An 18,405-nucleotide genomic window follows, 5' to 3' on the forward strand; every position below is an offset into this window, starting at 1 on the left:
TTAACTGCCAAATCGCTATAGTCTGTGGGCACTCCTCTGCAGCCTCTAAGAGCGTGATGTTTATACTGTAATCCTTTGTGTTGACACGTCATATGCATGTTGCAACTCCTCTGAGTTTCAGTGTTAACTGAAACACCAGTATTAATTGCAGAAAGTTAGTCATGCAAACTAAGCTGGAAGGGGAAGCTTTTTGAACCAGCTGTTCCGTAATTATGTGTGTTTCGTAAGTGCTTAACTCTGTGATGCAGGAGTGCTGTGATGCTCTGTGGCGCTGGGATCCTTGTGTGCGCTGGGGTCCGAGTGCCAGAAAGTGCTTTGGAAAGAAGCTGCAGGTGGGAGCAGTACTGTGGCCTGGTGCTCAGGGTGAGTGGGTGCTCGGGTGCCTCAGAGAGGTGCCAGGGAGCTGGGAGATGCTTTAGGAGAACCGGGGGCACCCTTGGGAGCCAAGCACCCCCAGTTCCTCTCCTTCATCAGGGCAAGGTAATGTGGGGAGCAAAGGGTCCCGGTGCCTTCACTCAGTAAATGAGAGCAAGGGACGTACTGTTGGGAATGGGCACTTTGGAGCAGAATCAGTCTCTGTAGTGCTCACCATGTGTCATCGAGCCGTGCTTTTTTCTCGTGCTGAGAAGAGCTTGTAGCTGTCAGCAGAAGAGCAGGCAAAGCTCATGTGTTTACCTGCATGGCTTCCTTAGAGAAGGAAAGAAATGCAGCTGTGTAGAAAAAATGTGGAAACCAGGGCGTTTAAAAGTGAGTCACTTTAAAAAGAGTTCTTGACGTTGTTTCTAAATCCAAGGAAAGCCCAGAAAACAAACAAATTTTCAGATGTCCACATTCCTCTTAGAGGTTGAAATGAAAGAGCTAACTTCCAGCAAAACCCAGCTGAAAGCAGCTGCTCTTGGGGTATAGAAACCTCTCTCTCTCTCTTTGAGGAAAGGCCCGGTTTTCCAGGCGTGTGTGGCCAGTGCTGTCCTGTTCATAGACCGTTGTGGTACCTTCTGAAAGCAGCTCCCCCAGACAGTGTCAGTTCCAGGCTAAGGAGGCTAGAAAGAGCTTTTTCTCTGTGCTGGAGCACTGAAGCACGCAGAGCAGTGCTTCCTGGGGATGAGCTCTGTGCCTGCGGGAGGTGTTGCAATGTCTGTTGTGTAAGAAAGAAACCATTCATAGACGGAGAGATTTCCTTGAGTCTGTCACCCTGCCCTATCCGTTTTGACTTTTTTCTAGGCATTTCCTTTTAATTAAAAGTGAGACTAGTTTTCCATGGTAGTGTTGTGCTGGTCAGAATGGATAACTTCCCCAAAACTGCTATTTTTAGGGTATTTTTTAGAGGTATGGGGTAGACTTAAAGAAGAATAGAAAAAAAATGTATAGATATATAGAGAAATGATGGTGGCACTTACATGCCCCCAACCTTAATTACTTCAATAGATTTTTTTGCTAGTATTTTATGGAGAATTTCAGAAATTTCTCCAGCATGTATTGCGCTCTGTGCTTTGTAGGTCACCTATTAGAGATGACATTTTGGGGTCTCTTTGTGTACACCCATTGGCCAATTGTTCTGAAAAAAGTATGGTAAAGAAATACACTTTTGCTTTGGAATGTTAAATTTGTCTATTGTTTCCATAATGCGTCTGTGATTTATTTTATTTATATTTTAGTTTGGTGCATACCTACAGTCTAAAAAAAAATAGTAAAAAATCATGTTGGTGAAAGAGAAATGATGCATGTTGAAATATGGGCAGGTTTAAGGGTAAGGTGGCACGTGGCTGGAGTTTCCTAAAGAGTCTGAAAATATCACCACCTTGCGTCATGTTACATGTTACATTCATTTTGTAAATACCCGAAGGCAAATATTTTGCTGGCTCAAGCAGAAGAGAGATGCTGTATGTATTGTCCTTCCTCTCTGTCGTAGCCGGAATCTCACGCTGCAGGGCTTCTTGTAGCTATGATTTGCTGCTTATGAAGTACTGGCTGCCTTCACAAGGCACAGCAAGCGGGATGCTGGTGGGGAGCTGGGGCAGGGTGCTCCGTTAGCGCTGTCTGGGGTTTGTGTGATGTCCTCCTTGCCATGGGCACGTGGAGAGTGGTGGCTGGACTGGAGGGACAGAGGAAAACTAATGGAAACAGCGTGGGAGGTGGGTGGGAGATGTAAGAAGTAGGTTTGTTCAGCTAGTCACAAAGAGGGGAAGGTATTTGTGGCTGCTGAGGAAGGGCTGGTAGGCAGCTGTCTGAGTCCCAAGGGTGATTCCTGATTTGCAGAGGGTCAGTTCAGAATCCAGGATAACATCTGAAAAGCATCTTTGAAGACTACCGGTAACTGCATTTGGAAGGCAAAACTTGTGTGAAGAGGAAGGCTGGGAGTGCTGGGGGCGTGGGGTTTCGGTTTGAGTGTTTGCTGTAGGCTTCCTGCGTAAACACTGCCCAGTCTCGGAGTGCCTCCAGCTGCGCCTTCGAGTGGGGATAGCGGTTCTGCTCCTTCAGGAGTGCTGCCAATGGAAAGGAGTTAATCCCTGTATGAACAACATCAAGACAGTGGCCACACCAGAACAAACTGAAATAGCTAACCTCCACTTTTGTCTTTGAAAAGGTTCAGATGAAGTGATCTTCTGCACTGAGCAAGCTGAGCGGAGGTTCGCAGGAGGCACGAGCTGCTGTCATCCCGCTGTATGCAGTGCACACGGTAAAACTTGGTAATTCAGTGTCCAATCCTTTTCATTGTGTCTGATTTTTACAATTGTCAGAGAAGCCCAAGAGGCAAACGGATGTGCTGGTGCACTTGCACATGCAGTGATACAGCATGCATGCCAATACAGAATGTTGCTGAGCTGTAGCGTAGCACAGGCTTCCTATTGCTGCTTGTTTGCATCCCTTCCTCTTCTGAGCTGTACTCAGTTGCTGCAGTGGGTGTGAAGTCGAGCGTAGCTGCCCCTGGCTGCCTCCGGCTGCGTGCATTTGTGTATCAGCTCTCACTGAGCTCTGACCACGATTTAGGACTTGTGTAATAGAAATTATGAGAGTTGAGGCCATTCATCTACTTTGGCCGTGGGCAGAGAACAAAAAGGGTATTTGTACAGTGAAATGGCACTGAATGTTCTACATCACTGTTTTATTTTATGTTTACAGAGCAGAGGGCACAAAAATAACATAAATGGGAACAATAACGTACGTTAGCACACTTCTAACTCCATTTAGCCATCTTTGTTTGCAAATATTTTTGTGGTTCATCTGTGTTTTAAAGAAAGGAGGGAAAATTCTCCTGTCTCTCTACCCTTGTTTGAGGAAGGGGACGGGCAGTACTTTGTGGTTGGCTCTACTGTATTGCTGTGGATGGATAAATAGCTCTGCATTTTGCTTGTCACCTGACAAGCTGGTTTATATTTAGATTAGGAGAGAAAGCGTGCGATTCCGAAAGCTGCATTTTCACTTGTGGAAAGGCCAGACCATGTGTGCTGAGTTATCAGAATGAGGTTTTAATTGTTTGCTCTTATTTTTCCTGTGACTTTATTAGAGTTATAGTCCTGCTATGTCAAACACGCATTCCTTGAAAGCAAGGCACCCAAAGGAGAGGTCTCTTGAAATCTGAGGAGGCTTCCTCAGTACCAGCCAGCACAGCAGGTCTCTTTGGAGGAAGAGGAAGTTTGGAAAATCCCATCCCTTTGGTGTTATCATCTCGGTCTCAGCTGAACGCTGTGCCATGATGCTGGGCGGGGCATTAGCTCATGGGTGGCAAACGCCATCTGTATTTGAAACGCCATTCGTAAAGCTGTGGTTTTGTTTTCAGCTGAGTTGTTGCTCTTGAGAACAGTGTGGAAAGCTCAAGCTGGTACACGAGGGAACATGACTATTCACTTCTACCTTCTCAGCACCCTGAGTAATTAAACACAAAAGCCTTTGTTCCCTGGTGACTTCATTCTTAAGAGGCCTTTTTAATTTTAGTCCTTAGTTTCGGGAAGAAATAATGGGAATTTGTCATTGACAAGAAGGCTGCATCTCTCAAATGTCATGTGAAGGATCCACTCCATAACTTATGGGCTAGGGAGTGTGGGTGTCAAAAGGAGGGTGCATAATGGTTATGATAGATTTCAGTTCAATGAAACTATTGGTCTTAAAGGCAGCTTTTCTTGGGTTCATGATATTTTCTTGACCCAGATCGCCACATTTTTTGCTAACTCATCCAGATACCCAGACGTTTTTAGATTTTCTTAAGTAAGAGTGTGGTAGGTTATTGGTTATTTTCGTTCAGCTTATTCCCCTTCCAGTGCGGACGGGGACTTGCACAGTAATACCAGAGCAGTGCTGCTTGATTTCTCTTCTTTCTGTCTCTGCTGCACCTGTAAGCCATGCATTCGTGTACGTAGAATGCTTTCTTATCAGTCCTTCTCTTTCCATGGATTCTGTGAGTTTTGCTTGTTGTGTGATGAGACATGTATTGCTGTTGGTGTGATGAGAAAGGGACCTTCTCCCTCCTCTGCTGTAGGACATGAATAAGAGCAAATCTGATGTGGGCTGCTGGGGGTCTGAATGCAAATGTGGACTACTGGCTTCCTAGTTGCTGGAAGATTGTGGCAGACTCAGACCTGCCAAAGGGGACTGCTGGGTCTGCCAGATCTCTGCAGGCTGGAGGGGTCATCTCCTTGCAGTCAGCCACTGCCTCCTGGCTTTGTCTGTGTTCCTGTCCTTAGCAGAGAAAATTAACTGTCTTGCTTTGTCTGAAGTGAATTAAGGAGCACTCGTATCGTTTTCTTCTTGCAGTCAAGCTGAAGGTGTTACGAGCTCTGACAGAGCTGTGCTAATAGCTGAGCAGCAGCAATGAATTTAGCATCGGTGACTGCACATTGAAACTAACCTCCAGCAGTGGAGGTGCAGCCTTTATTTCAGCATTTCTTCTTCTAGTGTTTCTTTCTTGTAACGTGTGTTTGTGTGCAGATGCAGGAGGCTCCTCTGTGCTGTCAGTGCTCAGACCCCGTCTGTATGGGAGCCGTGTGGAGCACACCAATACCTAGTGTTGGGGCTGAGCTCTGCTTCAAGAGCCATTGCCTGTGAGTGAGGTGGGAGTAAGCAAATACATATTAGTTGTGGAGTAATCTATTTTCAGTGGAGCTTCCTAGTACAGCGTACAAAAGCTGTGAGATTTAAAAATAAATAAACTTAAGAACTCACTGACACAGAGCAGGAGCTTTTGGTGCAATTGTGTCCGTGTGTACGTCTGCAGGAAGTGAGTCATGTTCTTACAAAATTGTCAGCTGAAGAATTTGTGACTTTTATGACAATTCCCATTTTGGGCTAAATCAGATCTCTTCCTCTCTAGGTTTTTCTCAGGCATCAGGAATGTCTTCTGAGCCCACTTCATCTGCTTCGCAGCAGTCCCCCACCTCTCCACCCTCACCCAGTTCTCTCCATCTGCCTGAAAACCGCAGGGTGAGGGATCGCTCCCCGTCGCCCTTGAGAGGGTACCTCATCCCCAGTCCGCTGCCCACCCGACGGACCAGAACATTTTCAGCGTAAGTACTGGGAAACCTGCATTTCATAGACACAACAAAACGATTGCCTTTGGGCAGGATGATCAACCCCCTGCCAAGGTGAAGGGAGTCGGGGGGGGGACGGTTGTATCTGGAAGATACTTTGGTATTTTACTGTTATCTCTTCTCCAATAAATTCTGATGCCACTAGACTTTTAGTCCAAATTGCCTGTAGCTTTTCAGTGCTCTCTTTGCGTAAAGGATGTTCAAAGTCTTTTGCACTCTAAGACCAGAGTTTTACAGGGAGGGGAAAATGCACTGAGATTTTTCAAAACAGTCTCTTGTCTGAAGCTTTGCTTCACTTCAGACACCGGGTTGTGGCTCTCGGGACCAGTTCCTGTTGGTGTTTCTTTGTCAGCTCCACCTCCTCCTTTGGCATGACCTCTCTTCTCACCACCCCTGAAGCACTGGACCGGACCTCACTGGAGGTCTTAGTTCTTTCACTCCTGACACCTGTGCAACCATCAGCCAGGTTACATTTTAGGGATGGTCCATGACCCTGTCACTTTTCAGTGGGCTTGTCTCCTTTTTCTGTTCAGCTTTCATATCTCCATCTTAAGATTGTTCAAATAGACCTGTAAAAGAATGTTATTTTTCAAGGTATGAACCCTGATCTCTTTGATTCTCTAAGATTATATGAGGTTTTCCATAAAATGAGATGAGGTGTGTTGCTATTGATAGTTATTTAAGGTAGTGATCCCACAGCAGAGCTGGCTTTCCCTGAGCTTTCCTGTGGTGCCATGCAGGCTCCTGGTAGCCCCCTGCCCGAAGGGGACTCCTCCACAGTGCAGCAGCAGAGGGTGGCATTGCAAGGTTTGGCCATTGCAAAAAAATTCCCAGTGCCTGTGATGGGTCTCCCAGTGAGGTGCTGACCTGCAGAAGGCAATGTGGGCTTCTTTGTTAATCTCAGTGGCCTTTGAATCAGGGTCTGAGGGTATAACATGAAGCTGTGGTCAATCCATTGCACTTCTGCCACAGTCTTGGAATTACTTCTGTGTAAGGGAGGTCTGGCAACGCCAAGTGAAACACTGTTGAAGTAAGATCTCAAACCCACAGCTAGCCTATTTTGTGCTGCTTAATCTAGTTGGCATGCTTTTTCCTTTTTGCTTTTTGCAGTGTTACCCAGCTCTCTTCTTTAAGAATTATCCATGCGGATTTAAATAGCATCAATCTCAATGATGCTTCGTATTATTACTTCTGTATTCAAAATGAGGCGAAAAAGAACAGAAGCAGCAGAAGAAAAATATATATGTTGTCAGTTCCAAAAGCCTTCAAATGCCCTAAACTTTGTAATGGAAGTAGATTGCTAAAAGGAACATAATTGACTTGATAATTGGGATTGCCCTTGAAAAGCAATTCCAAGCTAGCTTGCCTCAGTACTGTGTTAATAATGAGCTCTTTGTAATTCTTCTCAGCTGTTAATCCTAGTCTGGTTCTTACAAAACTAAAGAATTTGTTATTTGGCTTCCACAGATCTTAAATCATTGATTAGTGTAGGAATCTTGCTGTATTTGTTTGCCCCGAAAATCAAAATAGCTCCAAATTTTTATCATTATTTTTTAGTGTCCTCTTTAAGCAAGAAGAGCTCTAGGTGAGCTCTGGCCCCACAGTTGTATGGAAAAGATGAATGTGACAGGCTTATTATTCAGTGGGATTATTTAATTTTCGTTCATTGCAAGTGTGGGGCCTTATCCCCCACAGTGCTTTATCTCCTTGAATGATGCAGTTGAACTTTAATGGCTTATTTAGGGCAGCGAGTGCTTTTCTGTGTAACAAGCACTTGTGGGGTCAGGTGCGTCAACAGCTTTATAGAGCTGGAAATGAAGTGATTTAATGAAAATTTCTTCTTTCTTTAACACTTTCAACTGTATTTCTTTAGTGTTAGTTTGACTTAAGGAGCAGAGCTGTTACCACGTTTTTTAGTTATTTTTATTTAGACTTCAGTAAACTTTAAACATTTGGGAAAGTGATGTCAAAATTGCCATGATGTATGTAACCAAATGGCAACACGATCACTTGCTGAGTTTGAAGAATCGCACCAAAATCCTCATGGCATGAGAAGGTCCTGATCTAGTAATGCCTCTGTGTAAACCCTGTTAAGATGTCTAAAACAGCTGGCTTCATTAATGAAAGTATTTGAGTGAGTTTGGATCCCTGGAGATTCAACTCGGCATGTTTGACAGGGAAAAGGATTTAATCATGCAGTTTTCAGGATGGGTCATAGATCATGCAAGTCGTTTTTCTTGATGGCAGTAAGTCATCCTAAAGGTTTGTCTTCAAATCTGTCTCGTTTTAAAATACAGGTCCCATGACAGTGGAGGAGGAGATCAGTCTTGAGTCTTGGTGTTATGCATACCAGTTAGGCTTCGTAGCCTGCTGGAGTCATTTGGAGGTGAAATACTGGCTTCCCTGGATCCTAGTCTGGCAGGATAACAATAGGCATGCATGCAGGAGGGTGTGTGTGTATGTGTGTATATACATACATGTGTACGCATTTATACATGTCTCTATGCACTGCATTCTCTCGATACTACATACACATGCTTACTGTTAAATTTGTGAAAGCGCATACACCACCTAGGTGCTTTTTGGTACTCCCGAACTCATGAAAGGTATAAGATGCTTACATTTAGTATAGTGTCCAAAAGAAAATTTGGCAGGGTGATACAGCAGATGGATTCAAGATGGCGACTGATGGATTATAATGCTAGCAAACATCTTCATCATCTTTATCTTCCTTAAAAAGGCTACAGCAAAACATGTGCAGTGTATGAAACTGAGTATTAAGCAGTTGTTACAGAGGAGTATACTCGCTGGGAGTGAGTATTTGGATCATTGTGCCCGTTTGCTTAGTGTGCTCTGGCTGACACACCTGGAAGCTGTCGCATTTGTGCTCAGCAATGAACTGCTCTTTTTGTGCTTTCTTTTGCAGAACTGTGAGAGCATCAGAGGGTCCCATCTACAAAGGTGTCTGTAAATGCTTCTGTCGCTCCAAAGGCCATGGCTTCATTACCCCTGCAGATGGAGGGCCTGACATCTTCGTACACATCTCGGAGTAAGTCGTCTGGGTGGCCGAGGAAGGCTGGAGCTTTGGTTTGCCTAAATTACCAAATGCTTTTGACGTTTCAGATACAAAAATGGTTTATGATCCATCATCCTTACCTCAGCAAAGAGGAGTTATGCAGATGTTACTGGCAGCGATAGATTATGCTGTTCTTTTCCTGTATTACTATAAATCTGTTGAGTTAAAAACTACAAGATGATTCTGTCAAATCTCTTAGAATAAGCTGTGTGGTTTCACCCAGACCCAGAAACTTGCATTTACCTGAAGCAAATCATCTGTGCAGTATTCAGCTTTAATTTAGAGATTTATAACACTGAAAATTTACTACTTTTACTTTGTACTGCTTGTACCATTGTTAAACTAAAGGTTAATTACCTTTACTGTTAAGAAAAGTCATACTTTATTACTTCCTTGAATTTATCTAGCTTCAGTTTTGAGCAGTTTCTAGCTAAAGCTTTCTCTGTTAAAGGGTTCATTACTACCTCCACTTTTTTGCCTTGAACAAACTGAGAACCATCGCCTCTGAGTCTGAATCTACCTTTTGATAAGCTAAACAGATTAAGCTTTTCAAGTCCCTCACTGAGAATTTTTTCTCCAGCCTAAAACAGTCTTTCCAGTCTCTCTTCTAAGTGTGCTGTAGAATTTAAATATCATTTTAAAACAATACACTGTACACATAACTTCCAGTATATGGAGATAAAATCTCCTCCAGACTCCTGCTCCGTTTCTCTTTCTGTACATCCCATAGTCGCATTAGCCCTCTCATCCCTAGTCTTTTGCTGAGTTGCTTATCTGCTCTGACCTCGGTATCCTTTGCAGCGTCAGAGTTTGGTGCAGTCCCAGATGCAGTCGGGCACCCCCGACAGCAGTGTTTGCATTCCTTGTTCCTAGATGTATGACTTCATATTTGGTTGCACTGCAGCACATCTTACTTGAATAGGCCCTGCCTGCCGGGGGTCCAGATCACGCTCTGTGACTGCACTGTCTTTGTTATTTATTGCTTGGCTAATCTGCAAGGTTTAATAGACAATTCTGTATTTGTTTCTAGATTGAGGTGTTGACCAGCACGGGGGCTGAAACTGGGTTCTGAGGGCATGCATTAAGATTGCTCAATGTTTATTCTCCAATAACCTCTTTTAGATCTATCACCAGTTTTTAGTCTACATATTGTTTACCGTGTTGAAGCTGTATAATCCTTATCTGTTGTTTGGAGTGGTTATCTAGTGATAAGTCAACAAAAGCCTTACTAAAGTTACTCACGTTGCCCCAGCTGTCTTTCCTGCTTGTGTGTGTAGCATGTGTCCTTGGAGAAGGAGCACATGGGCCTTCTTACAGTTTTCTGAAATGTTACTGCATGATGGGTATTGGCGAGCCAAAGCTTTTTAGGACTCTTGAGTGCAAATGGGCTGAGTGCTCTGACTTACATGTTCAACCCAAGGAAATGTTATTTAATATCTTCCTTTTTGTTCGTCTAATACAAATGCACAATTTCTCCTTATTTCCTGAATAACTTAAAAACATTTCTTATGTTACAATTTAAAAGTTTTACTGTGAACATCTAGTCTGACCTATACAGTTACTGATCAGCAAGGGTTTAGTTAAAACAGCCCTCTCACAGAAACATGAATTCCCAGCCCTCTAATGAATTCTTTTTAAAGAACTGCCTATTTTCAGTCTTGTTTTTTTCCTCCACGTTTTCTCTTCCAATTAGTTCAGTAAAATTTTCTTCAGTTATGTGAAATTAACCCTTTTAAAACCCTAGAGATAACTTTTTGATTGGGGCTGCCCTTTGTTTGTCTATACAAAATGTGAACTACTCTTTCAGGTGTTCCCCAGTTCCTATCCCATGGCCCAACACATCTTTCTCTCTGGGCCCAACCCCCAGTACTTGATGCTGGGTACACTAACTGCTCCTACCCTCAATCCCCCTCCAATCAGCTATAATTCTTAAACTCCAGTGATGTTTTTCTGTTTGGCTATTTAAGACTCCCATATGTCTCCTACACTGAAATCCTTTATGACATTATGAAAAACATTTTTTGTCTGCTGTGATTTTTGGTGGTCTGTACTAGAGGTCCCCTCTTGTCGGCTGTGCTAGTTGGTGTATTGATCCCGTATGCTTTCAAAATGCTTTGCCTGTGAGCCATCAATAAGCTATATTTGAGTAATTGTGCCCTGAATTTGGCGTGCCACCCTCCACTTTCTTCCACCCACTTGGTCTATCCTAAAAACACTATTGAATGAGTCACCAAGGTTGTAAAAGTTCATGGGCAACCACACTTCTTGATGTATTTTCAGCATGTTTATTTTGCTGACGTGTGTCCAGTTCTCTGCTTGCTCTCGCCCTCACCCAGCCGTGCCCTCAAATGGCCCCTGCACAGGAAAGCTGGAGCAGATGAACGATGAGAGGGGGAGAGCTGCTGCGTGGGCAGGGGGTGACAGGCTCTGGCCCGCTCAGGTCTCAGCCTGAGCTCCGGCTTCCCAGGTCTCAACTTAGTGCCCTACCTGCTGGACCGGGCTGCTTCTCTTCATTTTTACTTACTTTATTTCAATCTAAAGATCACACGGGTGGGGAACTGTCTCTGTATGCCATGCTGCAGTACGCTGCAGTCTTTCTCCAGTATGGCAGCTCTCAAGTTTACTGTAGATGAGAAGATTGGAGGGGACCTCCTCTACCCTGTCCACTGCTGGAAGGTGCTTGTGCCTTTCTGGCAAATGCTTTACCCAACGCACTCTTAACAATTCGAGTGCTGGGGGTCCACTGCCTCCCTGGGCGATCTCTTCCTGTAATTAACAGACCTGGCTCTTAATTGTTTCTGATATTTAGCAGACGTCTCCCTTGCTTGCAATATGGCCCTTCACTCCTCCTTCCATCTCCACAGCAGTTAAATGATGTCTTTCCTCTTTAAGACTGTCATTTATGTGTTCAAAGACTGTTTTCCTTGCTCTTTCAGAAACATTTTAGCAAGGTTAGTTCATATGAATTTTGGAGGACTGAAGGACATGCTTTGTGCAACTTTTCTAGGCTTAGTTCTGCTCCTTTGAAGCCAACAGTTGTTTGTTTTTTTTTCTATTAAACCAGGACTGGGCCACTGTTTTAAATGTTTCTTATGTAGGTACTGTCTCAAAACTTAAATTCAAAAACAGCTGATGTTTCTGCCTCAACCTATTAGTAAAAAGTGCTATTATTGAAGTACTGAAGGTTTCAGTACATTGTGTTCTTTAATTAGTCTGAGTGTATTTGAATTTTTGGAAACAGCTTTTAGTGCTGGAGGGTGATGGTATCACTGTCTTAATTCTGATGCAAGGCAGCACTGGAAAGACGGATTAATAATGCCTTTCATTTCAGATTATTTCGCAGTGAGTTAGAAACATTGCTCTTTATTAATGGCAATTGCTTATTGCGGCAGCATTCTGTAACCATCACTGTGGCTCAGGGGGCTCCAATCACTCTGGTTTGCGTAGTGTGACTTTTGAGATACTGCTTATGTTTATCATGCCATTCTTTTCTACCTATTTTACTCAGTTAAACCTGAATGTGAGAGCGACGTCAATCTGTTCACTGACTCAGTGCGGTATAGGCATCTACTTGTGAAATGAAAGAGGATTGTTTCTCCTGAATCAATTCTGCCTGAAAGCTAGGATTTCAGGAATGTGGATAAAATGGTACGCTAGTTTGGATTCGGCAAGATAGACTGTTCCTCTGTGTTCATCACTAAGCTGTGATGATTAGTGAAGGTCTTGAGCATTGGGTCCAGCTGCCTATCTTGCAGATTAATATGATTTTAAACATAAAAATTTAATTTGAGGAATTAAATTTTTTTCTTCCCTAAGCTTTGGGGAGCTGTAATAAAAATAAAAATGTCACACTTCAATGAAAATGTCTTCTGTAAAATGGGATGTCTGTTTCCCATAGCTTTCCATTTATTTTTGTAAGATAATAACACTTAGCGTGGCATTTCCATAAGTGAGCATTAGCCTAAAAATAAGGCCAAATATATGTGGCATTCAAAAGCTTCTTTGCTTGGCATCCGCAAAATTTTAAATTTCAGTATCTGTGCGAGAGTTTAAGGTGAATGTGGGCATGTGGACATGTTTTACGAGTGGAACTTGCAGCAAAGCTGTGTTACTGTGAAGTTGGACTTGTCAGGTGTGTGTGGGTAGATATACAGTATAAGAAATGCCAGTTTGAAATGCAGGTTTTAAAGCCACACAGACAAAAAAACACCTTTATCTGTTTTAACGAGTGGCTCTGAAGACTGCAGAGAAGATCTGGTTTGGATTTTGATAACACTCGTGTGGGGCCACTTCTCCTTTTTAACTGATTAGGTACAAATGTACAAAACTGTACAATTAACGAGGGCAGCCTGGAGTTCTCTGGAAATGCTGACGCTGGTAGGTGGTAGCGTTTCCTTTTGAGCTGTCCTCATGCGGCAGGTAGAGGCATGGTGGCAGCTCCGGTGACAGTCGCCGCAGGTGGCGGCAGCTTCCTGGCAACACTCATGGCACTTTCTTGGGTCAGTCTGCGGGTAAAGCGTCTGCGGCGGAAACCCTGTACCACAACTGCAACACTGTCGATGCTTGAGATGGACAGATTAGAGCCAGCTCACACATGCCGACCTGAGCGGCCATTCCTGCCTGCGGACGCGTGGCCTGGCGCAGCAAGAAAGCTGTCGCAGCCCTGCCACCCAGCCACAGGCTCACTGCCGCTTTCTGCATTGCATGCACAGCGAGGCCTGCTTCCTGGTGTTTATTGGAAACACTTCTCAAGTTGGTATAAACAATTGTACCAGGAAAACGTTATGGTTGTTGAATGTGATCAGATTTTGTTTTTCTCAGTTCAATGCTTCACCCTTCTCCAGAACAGAAAACAAAATGTGCTTGCTAGTAGTGAGTGTAAAACCCTAGCTGGCAAACATGGGATGGAGGAGTCGCTGAGATGGTAATTCCAGATAATGTCTCTGGAAAGCTGGAAGCAAAAGCAAATTCATTTGCCTGGAGTGAAATTTTTAAAAAGCCCTTAATTACGTTTTTAATAGTGACATGTAGTGCTAATGCTTTCATTTCCACCAGCCTGTATCATGATTCAAATTGATGGTGTTATTGTAGCATCGGTGCTGAGAACTGTATCCTCCTCTATCTTGCCTCCTCTGCTGCTGTTTCATAGCGGGAGTAAATCAGCTCTCACAAATACCAGCCGGTGTGGCTGTTACTGAAATGTAACGGCTCTGGTGGCTTCAGTTTCACCCTCTTGCCACTCTTCTCTAGGTGTGGCATGTTTCCAGAGAGCAGATGGGGAATCCCTGCAGTGCTGGCGGTTGAGGTCCCCCGCCTTGTGCTGGGGAATGGCTGCCTGTACAGACAGGTTCATATCAGCTCGCCTTCCAAAGGGGGGTCCTGAGGGCACGGAGCAAGGGGGATGGGGGGAGGTGGGGTGTGCATGCCTGTAGCGGCAGATCAAATGATGTGCTTTAGAGGACTGTGTAAAAATCCCACTCTTCTGCTTTCCCAGTGTATTTGGGAGTGGGCGCATGATGGATACTCGTTTACTCTCTGGGCTTTTGCATTTGATGGGGATCTGGCCTGAAGCCTGTGGAGCTGCAAGGGCAAGGCAAGGAGGTAGCTCACTAGAGAGCAGTGACGAATGAATGACCACACTCTTGTTTTTTTAAAGATTTTTATTTTGCAAAAGTAGCTGATTTAATGGAACAGAAAAAACGTGCACAGTGCTTGTGGGTTTTCTGCAGTTTGCTAGTACTTGGCTCTGAAGGGGAAAATGCTGCATTGCAGAGAGGCCTTCAGGCTGTCCTTCAGGCTGGATTCCTGACCCCATGCTTAATGATGGCTTTGGAGAATTGACGCTATACTTCCCCCGGGACGTTGACACACAGCACCCTTGGGTCCCTGGAGGGATCCTGAGTTTGCTGTGCTTTGCTTGTGCGTTGTGTTGTGATCTCAGGAGATTATGCTTATAGTGCCTGTAACTCAGGAGTACTGAACAGAACAGCAGTGGTCTCTCAGTGGGCTCCCAGGTGGGGATACGGTCCCACTCCGCTGTTGCATCCCAGTTTCTGGCTATGCTGGAGATGTACTATCAGCTGCATCTTCCTGCAGGGAGGAACCCAGCTGTGTCCCTGCTGCTATCCTGCTGCATTGAGGAGCTGGCTTTGAGCTTTTCATGTCCATGGAGAGATCATCTTTTCATGCTCCTTTCTTTCCTCTGATTTTCTGCCAGGTCACTATGTTTAATGCAAAGTGTTAGTGCCACATCTCTTCTGGCTCTTCTGTGAAGCTGTTCTTCTGGTAGAGTGTAACAATATGAGTTGGAAATTAACTGATAATTATAAAAAACCAGAGCTGAATCTGAGCTGAGAGGACGAACCTTTCCAGCCTCTCTGCCTTTTCAAAGCAGAAAACAGTTTCTGCTGGCTGCAACCGACTGCTCTGGGGCTGCTGGGAAACCAAATCTGAGCTTTCTGATTTCCTTCGAAATACTTAAAGCACTTGATGACTTACCTGCTTTGGGCTGCACACTTCCTTCCTGACATGCTCCCTTTCTGGTACCTTGCTGCATCTGTTGAAGTGTCTGAAATAAGCAGATTATCTGGGGTGGGGAGGAGAGGCAGCAGAATACCAGATCTTACTTGAGAGGGGTTTGGAAATGAATAGAACATGGATAGCCTTTTCCTAAGGGTTCCCCACCCCCCCCCGCAGTTGGCTCAGAAAACTCACATGTTGCACTGGTACATGCAGAAGAGCCAGCTTGCTGTGGTCGTGATTGTAGCAAAACCTTCCCAGAATCTCCACCTAAATGATACAAACCATAATAGGTCAAAGCCAAGACTTTTACTCTACCTGCAAGCCAGGCAGTGGGCATTGAAGACAACTGTGGCCACCCAAGGATGGAGGTTCTTTGTGGTTAGTGAGCACAGAACATAACTGCCCTGGGCTTTGGTTTCCAGATGCAAACAGTAGGTATTATTGTGACAGGATCCAAGTTGGATGCTTGCAGGAACAGGCATCTTCTGTACCTCTGACTGAGTCCACATAGGCATCCTTGGAAAGCTCTGCCTCTTGTGATCACCAGTTTCTTCCTCATGGTGCGTGGTGTGCTGCCTGGTGTTGAACTAGCTGCTGAAAGTAGATACAGAGCCATAACCATCCCTGAACGTGGATTCAAAAACCATGACTAGAGATCTCAGTAGAGAACTGGGCAAGAGGATGATGCATCTAGTGTGCTGGGAGGGAAATGCAGCTTCTGTCCCTAGACAGCGCAGCTCCTGGGAAGATCTCTTTGCAATGGCACAGAGACCAGGGCAATCCCGTAGTAGAGACCTTGGATATTAACAGCTGGGATTCTTCAGTGTCTGGACCTCTTTCACACTTGTCTGTCCCAGTTACGAGTGTGACTGGTGGGTGAGAGGCAGCCCTGCTTTGCCTGCCAGCCGGCTTGATAAGGTCATCGCTGGCTTTGCTGATGAATGCTGGAGCTCTGAGCTTACCCCGGGACTGCAGGGGAGGGCTTTCAGGATTAGTAACTCGTAATAGTTCATTACTCTGTCATGGCCTGCTGTTTAATAAAAATACGGGTTTCCTGGGAGGTGTGTTGCGGTGTTAAATGAGCTTTAAGAAGCCCACAAGATAATACAGCCCATTGATCCATGGGCAGCGGCTATGTGGTGTGATCCATGGCAGGCTTGTTGACCAGCAAGGCTCTGAATTCACTGAAAACTCTTGTTCAAAAATGTTTCCATGTGACTTAGTCTTTGTCCCAAGAGGTTTAACTAGAGCCCTGGAATATGAATAGCAGCTGTGAGAAGGAAGAACTAGAACATTCCTTATTTAGGTAATTTCCTAATAACCTCCCAGTTCCCTAAAAATAGTGCAGGATAAAATGCTCCACTGTACCAGACTGGCGCTGAGCTGGGAAATGGGAGTTGCTGGATAATCTAAAACTCACTCTGTTGTGTCTCACTCTGACACTAACATCAGGAAAGCATTTCCTATTTTTAGCTTAATTTGTCGAAGCGTCTTAAAGTTCCTGGATACATAGGTATCCATTATTTTTAACAGAACATGCCTACCAATCTGTTAAATAGCAGTGAAAATTTCCATCTTCCTCCAGATCAACACTTAATATATAGTTAGGGTAAAAGTAAAAAATACAGATCTAAAAATATTTAATCAATATAGAACATGAAAAAAAGTCCATGTTTAACAACTTCTACCAAATTATCCAGGTAACTTATATTGTATATAGAGTGGCTGTTGTAGGCTGAATCTGTTCCAAGATCTCTGTTTACTTTCTCTGATCTTTTCCAGTTCATTTCCCTCCCAGAGCTTAAGACAATTGCTTCCTGATGGAGGATCTTCCTGCAGCTTTGTGTAGGGCTGTGCCTCCAGTGTCATACCATGTCATTACCTTTCAAGGGCCATTATATTGTTCGTTCTTGACACCACCAGAAGTACTGCACAATCTGGATGTTGTTTGTTCCTGCTTCTAAGCATCACATAGCGATAACAATGCTGGAGTAAGTCTGCATCTATGCCAGAAGCAGCATTTGGTGGGCAAACACTGTGCTGGGAACACTGTTCAAACAGGTTTACTCAGGCTGCAAACTAAGACCTTTGTCCTCTCGCTTTTCATGTGCACTGGGGGCAATGAGTTAATAATTTCATATTCGGTAGGCACCATGAGTAACTGGTAATCAGAAAGCTGCAGGAAAGAAAAGAACATCTGATCTGTGGGAGAAAAGTTTAAAGGCCAAAAGCATAAAATGAAATTCGAGCTGTTTGTGTGGCCACAACCTTTTTAGACAGCTGTGCAAAGGACAGGCCTGGTCTTGATGAGGTAAGGTCACCTCAAGAAGCAAGGAAAGAAATAAGACAAACTAGGGGACGAGAAGAAGCCGTGTTGGGGTTGAATGAGGTTTCATCACAAGCTTCAGTCTCTTGCAGTGTCAGTTTGGATAAGGGAAAAAATACAAGAAAGGATCTGACGCTGTCAGCGTAGTGTTCGGTCCTGTAAGAAGTGCTTTCTGGTGGAGAAAAAGTGTACCTTTCTGGGTAGCGCTTAGGGCTGTGCAGATTTTGGGGCTGATGTCATCTGTTTAGAGGAAGGAATAGGAGTAATTAACCTCATGATTCAAGTGTAAGAAATTTGGGTCAGCAAATGGTTTGTTTTGTTTTTTCCTGTGCAGACCAGGGGCTGTAGACGGTACTCCAACCAGTCATCTAATAAGTGCTGAGGGATGCAGTGGCTCTCAGTGATAGCTGAGAGTGTGTCCTCCAGCCTGGGTCAGTCCCTTTGCTTCTCCTCTCCCTGACTGCAGCCCGTTGGGCATACCGTTTCTGTGTGTGTACTGATTCACTTGTTCTTGATTTCTTGAAAAAATGGGACCACTTTGGTTACCAGTACACCTACAACCCCTTTCTTACCAGAACCCATCCTGGTATATATTCGTATTTCAATTTCAAACCAAACACCCCAACAAAACCCCCATCTTTTTTAGCACTCAAGCTGTACTTCTTCCTCACTTGAATTTGAAAATTCAAGGGATAACTAATTTATCTCTGGTTTTTGGGAGCTTAAAACACTGCCTTTGTGTATTGGCATGTCTTTGGAGCTTCATGAGATGTTGTGAATCCACTTTCCTTCTACATTAACCATACCTACTGATATCTTTTGCAGATTGCAAATGTTTATTTCGCTAACTGCGTCTCATCCTGTTTTACAGGAGCTTTTAAAGAACATGTAAGGTTCCTGTTAGTCAAAAAAAACCTTTCAGCCAAACATGAGATCCCTTCCTGGGCAGGGCATCCGTT

General features: G+C 44.2%; 1 protein-coding gene across 8 annotated transcripts in view; it reads left to right on the top strand.

Annotated features, from left to right (window-relative positions):
* CARHSP1 (calcium regulated heat stable protein 1) overlaps positions 1-18,405 on the top strand; it is a 39,879-nt gene that overhangs the window by 16,716 nt on the left and 4,758 nt on the right. For 4 of the 8 annotated variants that reach the window (XM_076350811.1, XM_076350814.1, XM_076350813.1 and 1 more), the window contains exons 2-4: positions 2,585-2,677; positions 5,306-5,498; positions 8,449-8,571. In XM_076350811.1, coding sequence (XP_076206926.1) covers positions 5,326-5,498; positions 8,449-8,571 — 296 coding nt within the window. In that variant the 5' untranslated portion in view covers positions 2,585-2,677; positions 5,306-5,325. Of the gene's footprint in view, positions 1-2,584; positions 2,688-5,305; positions 5,499-8,448; positions 8,572-18,405 lie in introns of all 8 variants that reach the window. The other 4 variants (XM_076350808.1, XM_076350810.1, XM_076350809.1 and 1 more) reach the window with 2 other exon arrangements.

The sequence above is a fragment of the Aptenodytes patagonicus genome, chromosome 13 (assembly GCF_965638725.1).
Source record: "Aptenodytes patagonicus chromosome 13, bAptPat1.pri.cur, whole genome shotgun sequence".
NCBI classification, from domain to species: domain Eukaryota; kingdom Metazoa; phylum Chordata; class Aves; order Sphenisciformes; family Spheniscidae; genus Aptenodytes; species Aptenodytes patagonicus.